This window comes from Haliotis rubra, unplaced genomic scaffold, assembly GCF_003918875.1.
Source record: "Haliotis rubra isolate DU_JTF1 unplaced genomic scaffold, ASM391887v1 Scf1089, whole genome shotgun sequence".
Taxonomy (NCBI): Eukaryota; Metazoa; Mollusca; class Gastropoda; order Lepetellida; family Haliotidae; genus Haliotis; species Haliotis rubra.
Window position 1 is genome coordinate 259,882 of NW_025764991.1, and position 14,786 is coordinate 274,667.

General features: G+C 40.6%; 1 protein-coding gene across 2 annotated transcripts in view; it reads right to left on the reverse strand.

Moving 5' to 3' along the window:
• The window catches only part of LOC124282357 (uncharacterized oxidoreductase MexAM1_META1p0182-like), a 108,143-nt gene extending 95,345 nt beyond the window's left edge, over positions 1–12,798 (reverse strand). The window contains exons 1-9 of one of the 2 annotated variants that reach the window (XM_046718338.1): positions 12,750–12,798; positions 10,749–10,879; positions 10,420–10,515; positions 8,934–9,072; positions 8,535–8,575; positions 8,140–8,209; positions 7,835–7,871; positions 6,662–6,723; positions 6,229–6,397 (exon numbers count right to left, since the gene is read on the reverse strand). In XM_046718338.1, the coding sequence (XP_046574294.1) occupies positions 6,678–6,723; positions 7,835–7,871; positions 8,140–8,209; positions 8,535–8,575; positions 8,934–9,072; positions 10,420–10,515; positions 10,749–10,879; positions 12,750–12,783 (594 nt within the window). In that variant the 5' untranslated portion in view covers positions 12,784–12,798 and the 3' untranslated portion in view covers positions 6,229–6,397; positions 6,662–6,677. Of the gene's footprint in view, positions 1–102; positions 164–669; positions 707–962; positions 1,033–1,719; positions 1,761–2,265; positions 2,405–6,228; positions 6,398–6,661; positions 6,724–7,834; positions 7,872–8,139; positions 8,210–8,534; positions 8,576–8,933; positions 9,073–10,419; positions 10,516–10,748; positions 10,880–12,749 lie in introns of those variants that run through there. The other variant, XM_046718329.1, reaches the window with a different exon arrangement.
• Between the last annotated feature and the right edge of the window lie 1,988 nt (positions 12,799–14,786).

Here is a 14,786-nt window from a genome sequence, read left to right on the forward strand (position 1 = left end):
GATCATGTTCGTTACCACTGAGTGTTGTGATATCAAACAACGTGAAAGGTTCCCATGCTATAATCACAGGTTTCCACTCAGGGTGTGGTGGGTTAAACGTACCTGGTCGGATACTTCTTTAGTCAACACCTTTGACATTATGTTGCTGGGTACATAGCCTGGACTGTAACAATGGAAACAACACAGTAAAAACATCTATCAACACGAATGCATCACTAGCAGTGACTGTAACACTTTAAGTCAATACAATGACGGTGTATCAGAATAATCCAACAGACTAGGTGAAAGTATATGGAATAATAGCAAGAAACTAAGTGTAACTCACTAACAACCAAAAACGTAAAAGACAATTACATAAAACATTCACACAATTCAGTTGACGTCATGTGCATCCTTGACAACTGAGTCTGCAAAGTAAGTCGACAGCTTTGAAAACATGTTTTGGAGCAATGTCATGCAATATTATGTATGTGATATTCATTTGCAATATCTTCTACAACGTTTCAGAAGGAATTACGACAAATGAAAACATATGATGTATATTGCTCAGTTTATTGAATCTCATTTTAAACTGAACTCAAATGAATCTAAGTGACACTATTCCTCATCTCCTCATAGCCATAGGCATCTCCTCGACAGCAAATATTGTTTTTTTCTGGTTGTACTTACTTGATTGAATTGACACGCACACCATGTGATGACAGTTCTGTGGAAAGAAATTATTTTGTTGTTTATTTGTTCCTTACCGATGCTTGGACAGTAAGATTGCTTTCAGTGACAGGTAAGCATGGTTTAGGACACAATCTAACACGGATTCTTTACGGATTAAATTACCACGTAGAGCATCGCTTTTAAATCTAAGATTCTTACATCCTCAAGTGTTCAAGACATGAAGGACTTCCATTAGATTTATATGTTTTAAGTGAGTAAATCGGTTTACTGATACTCTCATATATACTTACCTTGAGCAAGGTATCTTGTGAATGTATCTATGGCCGCCTTCGACATGATATAGACACCTGTATTCGGAGTCTGAACGGAAAAAGAGTGAAACATTTGGTCAAAGGCCTTTATATGACATACGAAAATAGCAGGAGCAGTCTGTTCATTTCATTCTATATAGATGTGCAAAAGGGATGATGTATATTCAGGGTCTTTGAACTTGGAAAGGAAAGGAACTCACATTGTGACCATTAACTCTTTCTTTACTCACACAACACTCATTTTGGTCATACAGCATCCGACCGCCTCCGTGGTGTAGTGGTTAGAGCGTCCGCCCGGAGTGCGGAAGGTCGCGGGTTCGATCCCCGACCGAGTCATACCAAAAGACGTTAAAATATGCTACTAGTTGGTCCCTGCCTGGCGCTCGGCATTAATGGGTACAACAAGGACTGGTCGGCTCGGAGTCAGTATTATGTGTCTGAGTGGGGTATTCATGCTTCACTGCGACATGGTATCTCAGTGGGCTAGCACTATAAAACCAGCTGCAGTCTTGGCTAGTACAAGCAGCCGCACATACACATACACACGCATGCACGTCGTCATATGAGCGAAATATTCTCAAGCACGACGTTAAACCCAATTCCACCACCAAAATACAGCATCCACTCGGCTTCCTGTGTTATGCGCGTGGCCTATTCTACACTCAAACGGCTACGGGATGTGTAAAGTTGCTCTGTTTTACAGGTTGTGAATTATTCTTATAACCATCACACTCACGATCATGGACGTTCCGGCAGACGACGTATTGACCACGTTTCCTGGTACAAAATTATTTGATCAGCAAAAGACTAGTGACTTCAGGTAGAAAGCTGGAAATATCGTGTGTTCATGTTAACATCTTATCTAATGAAAAGACATACAGTTATTATAATTAGTTCTATATGCCGTTTGTAAAGGACTGAATATATTTTATTCACAGCCTCACAACGTACAGTTGTTTCTCTGAAACGTGAAGCTGAACAAGTTGTGGTGACAACACCTTTTTCCAGGACATACAGTGTCCGCCTGCGAGGGTATGTAAGTCCCAAAACATTTGAAGTCAATTTAAGTGTACCAGGTTCATCGTACTATTGTTGTGTTTTTAATGTATGGCCGATGTGACGTTAAATAATAACTCACTCACTCACTCACTCCAGGACATACAGCAAATTGTACGGTGAGTTGAGTACTGTCTTTAGTGTCTTGTTTTCCAGAATGAATTGTTTTCAACAATGACATTCAGACATAAAACCACACATGAAATCACAGCCATTTAGAAAGTACCTTTAGTTTCAATCAAATGCGGTGCAACTAACTGTGTCAAGAACAAAGGTGCCTCAACGTTGACAGCCATCATTCTGTCGTACTGCTCTTTGGTCGTTGATGTCAGCGGAATCAGGTCTGAGATCCCAGCGTTGTTCACCTAAACACAGACATATGATATACCTAGCTTGTTTGTGTTACGGGTTAACGCCACCATCTGTAGCGTCTGTGTCGTACATAGTCGGGTAATGTAAAGTGTATGCAAAACCCAGTGATTGATAATATGAGCAACGGTCCACGCCACCAAGGTATTATGACTCTTTATCCACCGATTAACCACTGACTATCAAATCTCTTAAAACCCATCTCATGATTTAACCTAGTGCTTAAAGGGTTTGCTCGTTACATCCATGACTGGTTGGATTCCCCACGGTACATTTTGTGAAGCCCAGTTTTGTGTAGCCCGTCTCGATATTCCTACACAGTTCAATCAATAGGGATGATCGATAAAACTCGAGTACTCCAAAACACGCATATGTTAATGGGACCTCTTTTATCCTTACAAATCCTTTTCATTTGATGTTCCTGTACATCCTTACAAAGAGACCGTTGCGATTTTTCAAATAGTTCCATTTTCCTTTTGCACTGAGAAAATCGTTACGCTGGTGACACATTGGCATCCTTGAAATCAGATCAACAGAACAAAAGCGATAAAGCTCTTTCCACATGCATAAGAAATCTCTGCTAAACGCAGATTTGATTGTATAATTGTGACACTATATCATGAACATGTATTTGTTTCAGTGAGTGACTTGAATTTTACGCCGCACTCAGCAATATTCCAGCTGAATCGGGTCGTCATCCTCAGACTCTACGTAAAGCATGGACCTCTTTTATACCTGGTATCCTCCAGAGTGCCCTTTTGTTGAAGGAAAGCTTTATTGGTTGAATGTTGTTGAACTCCGCACTTGGCATTACTTCATCTTAATCACGACGGCATGTGGATAATGGAATCCAGGGAATATCTACACCTGGGGTTCTGAATACACAATGCCAATTAGAAAGTGGTCAAATGTAACCCGTATTATACTTGGGATACAAATCACACCATTGTTTTTTTCTTTGGGATAAACACAGTCGATAAATACACTTCTCGATTTTAACATACATGTACTTATTATTTTAGATTTAGATACATACAGTTTGATCATGCTCTTTAAAATATAAGCATTTACTGCACCATAGAGGTAAAATCGACCGAGTATTTTTTTCACCGAAGCTGCCACGATATCTCTACTTTAACGTGGACTTTGCCTGCGTGTTAGTGCATGACAACACAAGTATGTGAGCGCGCTGTTCTCTATCAGATAAGTAGGACAGCTGTATAACGAGTGCTGTGACAGTATAAGGGCAACTGACATGATATCATGGGACTGATCACTCATTGAAAGCATGTACGCCGTAACTAACTAGCCTATCGGCGAACATGTACCAACCAAATATATCAGTGGTCTGGCTTGCAATAAACAATCACCACATGTGAGCAGTCTGAAAGATGGCCCGTGAGAAAAATCACAACACTCGATATATCCGCTAAATGAGTTGCAAACTTCGGCAAAGGTCAATACAGGCAGTCTGTGCTATTGGTAATATGTGGCCTGTCCTCGGTAATTTTGACAAAGTTGTATCTTTCGACTATCATCGATCAGTGGTGTGCAGGCACAGCACGTTGGTAAAGCTGCCTGTTTTTCAGTAAGATTATGTCATTACTACAAGAAAATTGCAAAGGACAGTTTCCGTCAACGTTTTGATACTAGATACGACTCAAATATATACCTGTCACAAGTATTGAGCTAGAGAGAGAAGTATGTGTTGAGACAAAAACACCGGAGCTGTAACCTGGGAACGTTGTAGGATCAATATTTAGTGCACACTCCACGTGCTTGGATAACTGCCTGTAACTGCCCTACGTCGCATACATACCGTCAGTCGCCGTAACATAGTTCTGTTATGATCACAGCCGGGTTACGAGATGGAGTCCATCTCTCCTGGTTCTGTACAGACGTAATTTACAGACGTGTTTTCCCTGTTGCTCGACGTCTGTCCTCAACCATCCGTTTCTTCACATTTAACGTCGGGATAAGTGACGGCGTTCTGTCGATAAGACACATCCTAGTGATTGATACCATGAGCAACGTCGGGGTACTACTGCATACCCTGAACCAAGTCAGCGAGCCTGACCCCCCGATCCCCTAAGTCACCTCTTGCGACAAACATGGCTTGCTGAAGACCAATTCTAACGTGGATCTTCACTGGTCTCCACCTTTAGAGTAATCAGCCAAGTCACTGAATCTGATCACCTTATCTACTTCTAGAGACATGATTGTTGTTTTGTTTGTTTTTTGTTTTACGCATCACTCAGTAATATTCCAGCTATATGATGGCGGCCTGTAAATAATGGAGTCTGGACAAGACAATCTAGTGATTGAAGCGATTGACATCGATGTATGATAAAATGCATCAACTAAATTAGCGAGGCTGACTACCCGATCCGGTTTGTCATTTCTTTAACAATCAACAAGCAAGGGTTGCTGGAGATCACTCATATATGATCTATATCCACTCCAGGACCCGTGAAGGTCCGGGTTAGAATATTGGCCTTCAGTAACCCATGCTTGTCGTAAGAGGCGACTAACTTGATCGGGTAGTCACGCTCACTGACTTGGTTGACACATGTCATCGGTTCCCATTTGCGCAGATCGATGCTCATGTTGTTGATCACTGGATTGTCTGGTCCAGACTCGATTATTTACAGACCGCCGCCATACAGCTGGAATATTTCTGAGTGCGGCGTAAAACTCAACTCACTCACTCATTCACTATCCACTCCACACACATTGTTCAGCGCCCCAATGAAATACTCAGGTTAAATTACCGCATGTAATTCCGTTAAACTACTGACTGATATTATGAGCACCGTCAGGGTATTACTGCACACACAGAACCAAATCACCTCGACTGACTACATGCTTCATAAAGTCATCTTCATGGAAAGTATGGGACAAACCAGTATTCCCTCGGAGTGTCCTGTTCTTGTCGATGTAAAACTCCAATGGTTGAATTTTGTTTGGCAATATTTGAGCTATTTCAAAACGGCCTTTAGGTAATAGTATCTGAACCATAGCTCGAACATCCTACAGGTATGGAATCCTAGAAGGGACATTGTCTGCACCCGAATTTATGCTATTCATGATAAATCTGCATCCAGGTTCCTCTTGCCCATGCTAAATTGGGGGGTCACTATCAGTTGAAAACGACATTAATTTTGTCACTTGACTGTTAAACTGAGACAACACACTGGCTCCAGTATTTGTGCTCTGTGCAAACCAGCCGTGTATTTATTCCATGCAAGCAGTTGTGTTGCAAGCCAACATAGTTATCAACATATTCCTGTCTAACGGTGATTTATCGATGGAAGTTCTGAATCATAAACATCCCTTACCGACTGCGCCTAACGCAGACTGCCTTCATGGAGTTGGTAACTAATCAATATTTGACAATATATTTAAAACGTTTAAATACTGATGCTCACAACAACAAGGATGGCCAGATGGGGGATACGGCAACTGAAGATCCCCATTACCAACATCTGCTCCACTGCTTAACCAGAAAAACAAACTTTGTGAAAAAGTTTTGAGAATACATATTTATTTGTTTAACACAAGTGGGACAATATCTTACAGAATTTGATAAATGACATTGTATTTATATTAGTAATTATAATGTTTCAGAACAACTTCAGAATTTTCCAGTAAATACAAAAACTATTTCTTTTCCCATGCATTATATCATCTATGAATAAACGTCAACTGTCACATTTCACTGGTATTTGTCTGTTAGGCGAATGTGTTTGGTACAAATGCGAATATTCCTCCCACAATCTGCTAATGGAGCATCCAAGTATACCTCAAGCTTCCCTCAACATTTTCTATCCAAGGGCTGGTGTGGTCATTGAGAGCCCACCATCGGCCCTGAAACTCTCTCCAGTTACAAAGGCTGCTTTATCCGAGGCGAGGAAGGCCACAATGTGACCCATTTCTTCTGGGGTAGCAGCTCGACCAATTGGTGTCGCCTGTTTTATAGCTTTATCCATCTGAAAGAAAGAGAGTGAATGAATTAGTTTAAGGATTGTAGTATATGTATCGTAATCCATGAGTACTGTGCGCGCTAGTTCTATACGCTTATAAGCTCTTCCCCGCCCCACATGGGAAGTCTGCAATTTACAATACGGTAGGGTCTGTTTGTTGCATGATCATGTTCGTTACCACTGAGTGTTGTGATATCAAAACAACGTGAAAGGTTCCCATGCTATAATCACAGGTTTCCACACAGGGTGTGGTGGGTTAAACGTATTTACCTGGTCGGATGCGTCTTTAGTCAACGTCGTTGACATTATGTTGCTGGGTACATAGCCTGGGACTGTAACAATGGACACAACACAGTAAACACATCTATCAACACGAATGCATCACTAGCAGTGACTGTAACACTTTAAGTCAATACAATGACGGTGTATCAGAATAATCCAACAGACTAGGTGAAAGTATATGGAATAATAGCAAGAAACTAAGTGTAACTCACTAACAATCAAAAAAGTAAAAGACAATTTACATAAAACATTCACACAATTCAGTTGTGCATCCTTGACAACTGAGTCTGCAAAGTAAGTCGACAGCTTTGAAAACATGTTTTGGGGCAATGTCATGCAATATTATGTATGTGATATTCATTTGCAATATATTCTACGTTTCCTTTCACAATGGCAAAAACATCAGTCAGTGTTTTGTTTAATAAAGAACAAAGTGAATATAACACTTAAACTGTATACAACACTCACGATATCAATAATCCAATAGCACATGTGACCGTATATGGAATAACAGCACCAAACCAAGTATAACATAATCTATAACAACCACAATGAAAACCCAACTTTCAATCCAATTTTATGGATGTGATATTCATTTGCAATATCTTGTTCCACTCTTTTCGCAATGTCTGATACATCTGTCTGATACATCTGTCTGTGCCTTGTTTTATTATGAATATTAACTTGGTATAAGAGACTTACAAAAAGACACGTGCTGAGCTGATTTTCTCATGTGTAATAAAAGTAATTCGTTTATGCCAGTTTCAACTTCCTACTTCATGGTGTATACCATGTATATTTATGAAGTGATTGTGGTGATATTGTACAGTAGTTCGAATTGTGAAATACCAGCCCATGCAGTACATAATATTGATCTGTGAGTGACTCCCGAAAGGGCCAGTGTGCCTCTGACGTCTCTCAAACATTGATGAACATCTTTTGAATATTGGACATTTTGACCTGAGTTGAGTAAGACGCCTCCACTAACTGTCCATCCAGAAGGAATTACGACAAATGAAAACATATGATATATATTGCTCAGGTGAGTGAATTTCATTTTAAACTGATCTCAAATGAATCTAAGTGACACCATTCCTCATCTCCTCATACCCATAGGCATCTCCTCGACAACAATTATTGTTTTTTTCTGGTTGTACTTACTTGATTGAATTGACACGTACACCATGTGATGACAGTTCTGTGGAAAGAAATTATTTTGTTGTTTATATGTTGCTTACCGATGCTTGGACAGTAAGATTGCTTTCAGTGACAGGTAAGCATGGTTTAGGACACAATTTAACACGGATTCTTTACGGATTAAATTACCATGTAGAGCATCGCTTTTAAATCTAAGATTCTTACATCCTCAAGTGTTCAAGACATGAAGGATAAATGCTTTTGCTTCCATTAGATTTATATGCTTTGAGTGAGTAAATCGGTTTACTGATACTCTCATATATACTTACCTTGAGCAAGGTATCTTGTGAATGTATCTATGGCCACCTTCGACATGACTGAGACACCTGAATTCGGAAACTGAACGGGAAAAAGAGTGAAAAATTTGGTCAAAGGCCTTTGTATGACATACGAAAATAGCAGGAGCAGTCTGTTCATTTCATTCTATATAGATGTGCAAAAGGGATGATGTATATTCAGGGTCTCTGAATTTTGGAAAGGAAAGGAACTCACATTGTGACCATTAACTCTTTCTTTACTCACACAACACTCATTTTGGTCATACAGCATCCACTCGGCTTCCTGTGTTATGCGCGTGGCCTATTCTACACTCAAACGGCTACGGGATGTGTAAAGTTGCTCTGTTTTACAGGTTGTGAATTATTCTTATAACCATCACACTCACGATCATGCTCGTTCCGCAAGACGACGTATTGACCACGTTTCCTGAAACAAAATTATTTGATCAGCAAAAGACTAGTGACTTCAGGAAGAAAGCTGGAAATATCGTCTGTTCATTTTAACATCTTATCTTATGAAAAGACATACCGTTATTATAATTAGTTCTATATGCCGTTTGTAAAGGACTGAATATATTTTATTCACAGCCTCACGACGTACAGTTGTTTCTCTGAAACGTGAAGCTGAACAAGTTGTGGTGACAACACCTTTTTCGAGGACATACAGCAAATTGTACGGTGAGTTGAGTACTGTCGTTAGTGTCTTGTTTTCCAGAATGAATTGTTTTCAACAATAAAATCCAGACATAAAACCACACATGAAATCACAGCCATTTAGAAAGTACCTTTAGTTTCAATCAAATGCGGTGCAACTAACTGTGTCAAGAACAAAGGTGCCTCAACGTTGACAGCCATTATTCTGTCGTACTGCTCTTTGGTCGTTGATGTCAGCGGACTCAGGCCTGAGATCCCGGCATTGTTCACCTAAACACAAACATATGATATACCTAGCTTGTTTGTGTTACGGGTTAACGCCACCATCTGTAGCGTCTGTGTCGTACATAGTAGGGTAATGTAAAGTGTATGCAAACCCAGTGATTGATAATATGAGCAACGGTCCACGCCACCAAGGTATTATGACTCTATATCCACCAATTAACCACTGACTATCAAATCTCTTAAAACCCATCTAATGATTTAACCTAGTGCTTAAAGGGTTTGCTCGTTACATCCATGACTGGTTGGATTCCCCCACGGTACATTTTGTGAAGCCCAGTTTTGTGTAGCCCGTCTCGATATTCCTACACAGTTCAATCAATAGGGATGATCGATAAAACTCGAGTACTCCAAAACACGCATATGTTAAAGGGACCTCTTTTATCTTTACAATCATTTTCATTTGATGGTCCTGTGCATTCTTATAAACAGACTGTTGCGATTTTTCAAATAGTTCCATTTTCCTTTTGCACTGAGGAAATCGTTAAGCAGGTGACACATTGGCATCCTTGAAATCAGATCAACAGAACAGAAGCGATAAAGCCCTTTCCACATGCATAAGAAATCTCTGCTAAACGCAGATTTGATTGTATAATTGTGAACTATATCATGAACATGTATTTGTTTCAGTGAGTGACCTGAGTTGTAGGCCGCACTCAGCAATATTCCAGCTATATGGCGGCGGTCAGTACATAATCGACCAGACAATCCAGTAATCAAGAAGCAAGACCCCTCAGGTGTGGTTTACCACATAGAATGTGACTGCGGTGACTCTTATGTTGGAGAAACATCAAGGCCACTCACCCTCAGGATCAAGGAACACCAGCTCTAACTCAGCCCTTGTATGTCACCCTACTGGCTTCCTATCAGTTTCCTCTATCTCTCATACAAACGTTGTAGATCAACCTTATCTATTGTATAAACAACTCATTCCCTATCTACTGTAACAACAACTCCTGTAGATATTCTCTCAATTTGTTGCTCATGTATCCTTGCTTGACAACGACATTAGAACCCATGTCGAAACGTCGCCTCCACAGAATAAAAGAAGTTGTATATCCATAATAATTGTCATTATTCTTCATCAACTCAACTTCTAAAATGCCCATCAAACAGGTCATAAGCTATCAATCACAGGATGTTCTGGTTGTGCATATGTCATGTGGATTAGCTTACTGTTTGCGGCTATAAAGAAGAAACAAATAACATCAAAATTTAAACAAAACGTTTAGCTGAACTATTATTAATTATTTTTTCCCAATTAGTCGTGGTGGTACAGAATATATGCATGCATATGTCCTTCCATCCTGTCTGCAGTATCTAAAGTGTACTCACCAGTATGTCTATTTTCCCGAACTTCTTCTTGGTTGTCTCCACGAGAGTCTTTCTGAAAGCATCCTTTGTGACGTCTCCCACGTTTATGAGAACGTCCTGAAACAGAAAGCTGATCACCTTGATAATTCTGTATAAACATCTTCGATTTTGCAGTGTGGACAGATTTCGATTGCTTTAGGCACTTATTTTGTGGCATGATTGGAAACTGTACCAATATTGATTTGAGGACCTGTATCGCTTAATGGACACGATTTTAAAAGCTTAATTGTTGTGCCTTGGACTAATGGGGCTGTACTTAATGATGACTTCCTCTATCGCTTTCTGCTCACCTGACACCCTGCCTTCTTGCAGTTCTTGACCACGTCCTCCAAATTCTTCTGGTTCCTACCAGTCAATGACAGTTTGGCCCCTTCTTTGGCAAACGCTACAGCAATCCCTGCCCCAATTCCTGAACTGGAACCTGAAAGAGGAGATTGTGTTGACTCAAATGAAACACACAAAGAATTCCTCGTGTATTCATCGTGCTGTGTGTGTGAGTATGCGTGTGTACCTCTTTTTCATCCTTATGTGCATCGGCTATCGGTAGATCTATGAATTTATATGTACATTTCTGTGATGAAACGTGCTCCTTTCAACGTATGTTATGACATCATTCAGTGTCCTAGTGAAATCTGATAACTAATCTAAACATGAATAACTAAACACGAATGGCTATAGTAACAACATTCACTATTGAAACATTGAAATTATTCTATTTAGAACTAACGTCAGACATTATAACAACACGAGAAGGAATCTTGTTTCACAAAGCGCATGTGTGTGTGTGTGTGTGTACCTCTAAATTAGTATGTACGTTTTGTGTACAAGCGAGTCCGGTAATGACGCGCGTCCGGTAATACTGCGCAGCTCCAAAAGCCTACTTCCGTATAGAAGGTAAACATCGTCTGCTACCTCATTTACGCTTGAAATCGGGACATTTCTACAAGGGACTGGCCTTTAATCACTAAAGGTAAGTAAATAACAGTAATTGGCAGATAAATTGACAGTTTTATGAAAATTTGTTTTCTTCAGGCTTTTAAACCGTTTTCTTCATTATTCATAATTGGATTTAATATAAAACACTCTTCCTCACATTGATAAAGTGATTTTGAAAATAATCTGGCCCTAATACGCTTCCATACTTCGGATCTCCAGCTGGACGTTATGCGCATCAGTTGCTGCGCAGAATTACCGGACAGCAAGCGATATCGCTAGAACGCTGGTAAGGTCAACCGTATGGCATAATGCAACGTTAGAACCTTATAGTCGTCAGTAAAACTTATATTTCTAGGAACATATGATGTATACCAGCATGTTTATTCACGTTAACCACAAAAAATAAGAGACTTCAGTTGCCGTGTTGCAATCGATGTGCGTAGGTGCGCGGAATTACCGGGCGGCATTGTAATTACACTTGCTACAGTTCTCTGTATGTAATGACATTAGACCCTGATTTAAATATTATGTTCACTATTCAGAATCAAGCATCCTTCACTAGCTTGGGGAAATCTGATTGCTTAACTAAACACGAATAATTAATAACATTTTCACTCTCGAAACATTGCAACAATATTCACGCAGCTGGTGAAAAATAGCAAGACTGATGACCACAATATTGTCAGCAGTCTCACAAACAAGTTCATGAGCCTCGAAGGTAACCACATCAGCACAACAAACAACATCTGCAACAGTAATATATGATGGATAATTGTTTGGAATGAACGTGTGATATTATGAAAAGAACAGCTGGGGGTATAAGAGGGGCAACCATAAAACCATCTCAGTATCACAGACAATGTCAGCAGATGCCTCACAAACACTACCAGAATTCCCAGGAAAAGAATCGGAATATGACCTGAACGTCTCCCTTACACCCATGAACAACACCAGAATCTCCATAGAAAAACCCAGAAACAATTTCAACAGCAACACAAAACACATCGAAGGAATTTTACAATCATGATCAGCTCATCAGCAGCCCAACACACAATTTCAGCAGCACAGAAAATGTCAGAAAGAAACTCACAAACGTGATCAACTCATTAGTAGCGCAAGAATTCCAGCAACACCAGGCAGACTCTGGGGTTGCGGTATCGCATCTACAGCCCAGGCTCTATATTTTCGAGGCTCTACTAGTGTTAAGATAGTCGTAAGTACCATCCATTAACATTAACTTACGACTATCTTAGCGCTAAGAGAGAAAATCTTGACCACGGTCTGTTAACAATGTCAACCAGTGTACATTCTGGTCTGATGTCTGTAATGTACGAGCCACAATGACAAAATCCCACCTGTAATGATAGCAACTTTTCCTCTCAGCGCCATTTCAACAGGGAGGTGACTGATTCAGCAAGTCTGTTTGAGAGTCGAGGTCTTGTTTGTGTTTTGATTTAACTGTGTTATCTACTGCATGTTATATATAGCAATGTCAACGATGCGCACTCTTGCTTGCGCGGGTGCAGTCGGTGTTAAGATGCTGCCCCAGATCATGACTCAGCGATAAATGTCAATGAGTTTCGGCAAGTATCGCCATGACTTGCTGGACTGTTATCTTCCAATCTTCCAGAACTATCCATCTCAGCTGCTCTCATATTATGTACAGATTTGGTGTATTTAAGCATTAATTATTGAAGACTGGCTTTCCACTAACACCTTAAATTGTTCACAGAGAATGTATTCTAAACTTGCATTTAAGAACATTGCATCAGCCTATCGTGGCTATGTACATTCGACAACAATGAACGACCTGTGTGTCTACATTTTGATTCCCGTCATGGTATATCTACACCCGACTTTCTGTTACCCATGGTATATCTACACCCGACTTTCTGTTACCCATGGTATATCTACGCTCGCCTTTCTGTTACCCATGGTATATCTACACCCGACTCTCTGTTACCCATGGTATATCTACACCCGACTCTCTGTTACCCATGGTTTATCTACGCCCGCCTTTCTGTTACCCATGGTATATCTACACCCGCCTTTCTGTTACCCATGGTATATCTACGACCGCCTTTCTGTTACCCATGGTATATCTACGCCCGCCTTTCTGTTACGCATGGTTTATCTACACCCGACTTTCTGTTGTTCATTTTAGGACATTGCATCAACCAGTTGTGGCATTGTATATTCATTAACAATGACCGACCTGTTTGTTTACATATTGTTTTTTGTCACACGTGGTATATCCGCACCCGACCCTCTTTTATCTGTGGTATATCTACACCCAGAATATTAAATTTAAGGACACTGAGTGAACCTGTCCTGGCTCCATACGTACCTGTAAGTACGGACGTTCTCACTGTTGCTCGATGTCTCTACTGAACAGCCTGTTTCTTCACCTGGGCCTAGATTTTCGAAGCTCTCTTAGCATACATTAACATTAACTTAACACTATCTTAGCGCTAAAAGAGCTTCGAAAATCTAGGCCTTGTGCTTACAGCATCACTCATTTAGTTGGGATAAGTGACTGCGTTCTGTCGATGTCGGTCCTGAACCACCTGTTTCTTCACCTGTACTTACAGCATCACTTTTTTAGTTGGGACAAGTGACTGCGTTCTGTCGATGTCTGGACCACACAACCTCATGATTGATATTATGAGCACGAATGCATACCTTGAACCAGGTAACCAAGTCTGACCACCCGTTTCGGGTCGTCATTCTCAGACTCTACGTAAAGCATGGACCTCTTTTATACCTGGTATCCTCCAGAGCGCCCTTTTGTTGAAGGAAAGCTTTATTGGTTGAATTTTGTTGAACTCCGCACTTGGCATTACTTCATCTTAATCACGACGGCCTGTGGATAATTGAATCCAGGGAACATCTACAGCTATATGATGGTGGCCTGTAAATAATAGAGTCAGGACCAGACAATCTACTGACATCGATGTATGATAAAATGCATCAACTAAATTAGCGAGGCTGAAGATCATTCATATATGATCTACATCCACTCCAGGATCCGTGAAGGTCCGGGTTAGAATATTGGCCTTCAGTAACCCATGCTTGTCGTAAGAGGCGACTAACTTGAACCAAGTCAGCGAGTCTGACCACCCGATCCCGTCAGTCACCTTTGGCGACAAACATGGCTTGATGAAGACCAATTCTAACATGGATCTTCACGGATTCAACATTTGGAGTAATCAGCCAAGTCACTGAGTCTGATCACGTCGTAATCCCACCGTCAGTTGCCGTATCCGTTGCAGAAGAAACCGTCGTCATTCATGGTGTAAAGCTTCCACCACCGCACTCAGCAATATTCCAGCTATATGGCGGCGGTCTGTAAAGAATCGAGTCTGGACCACACAATCCAGGGATCAACAGCA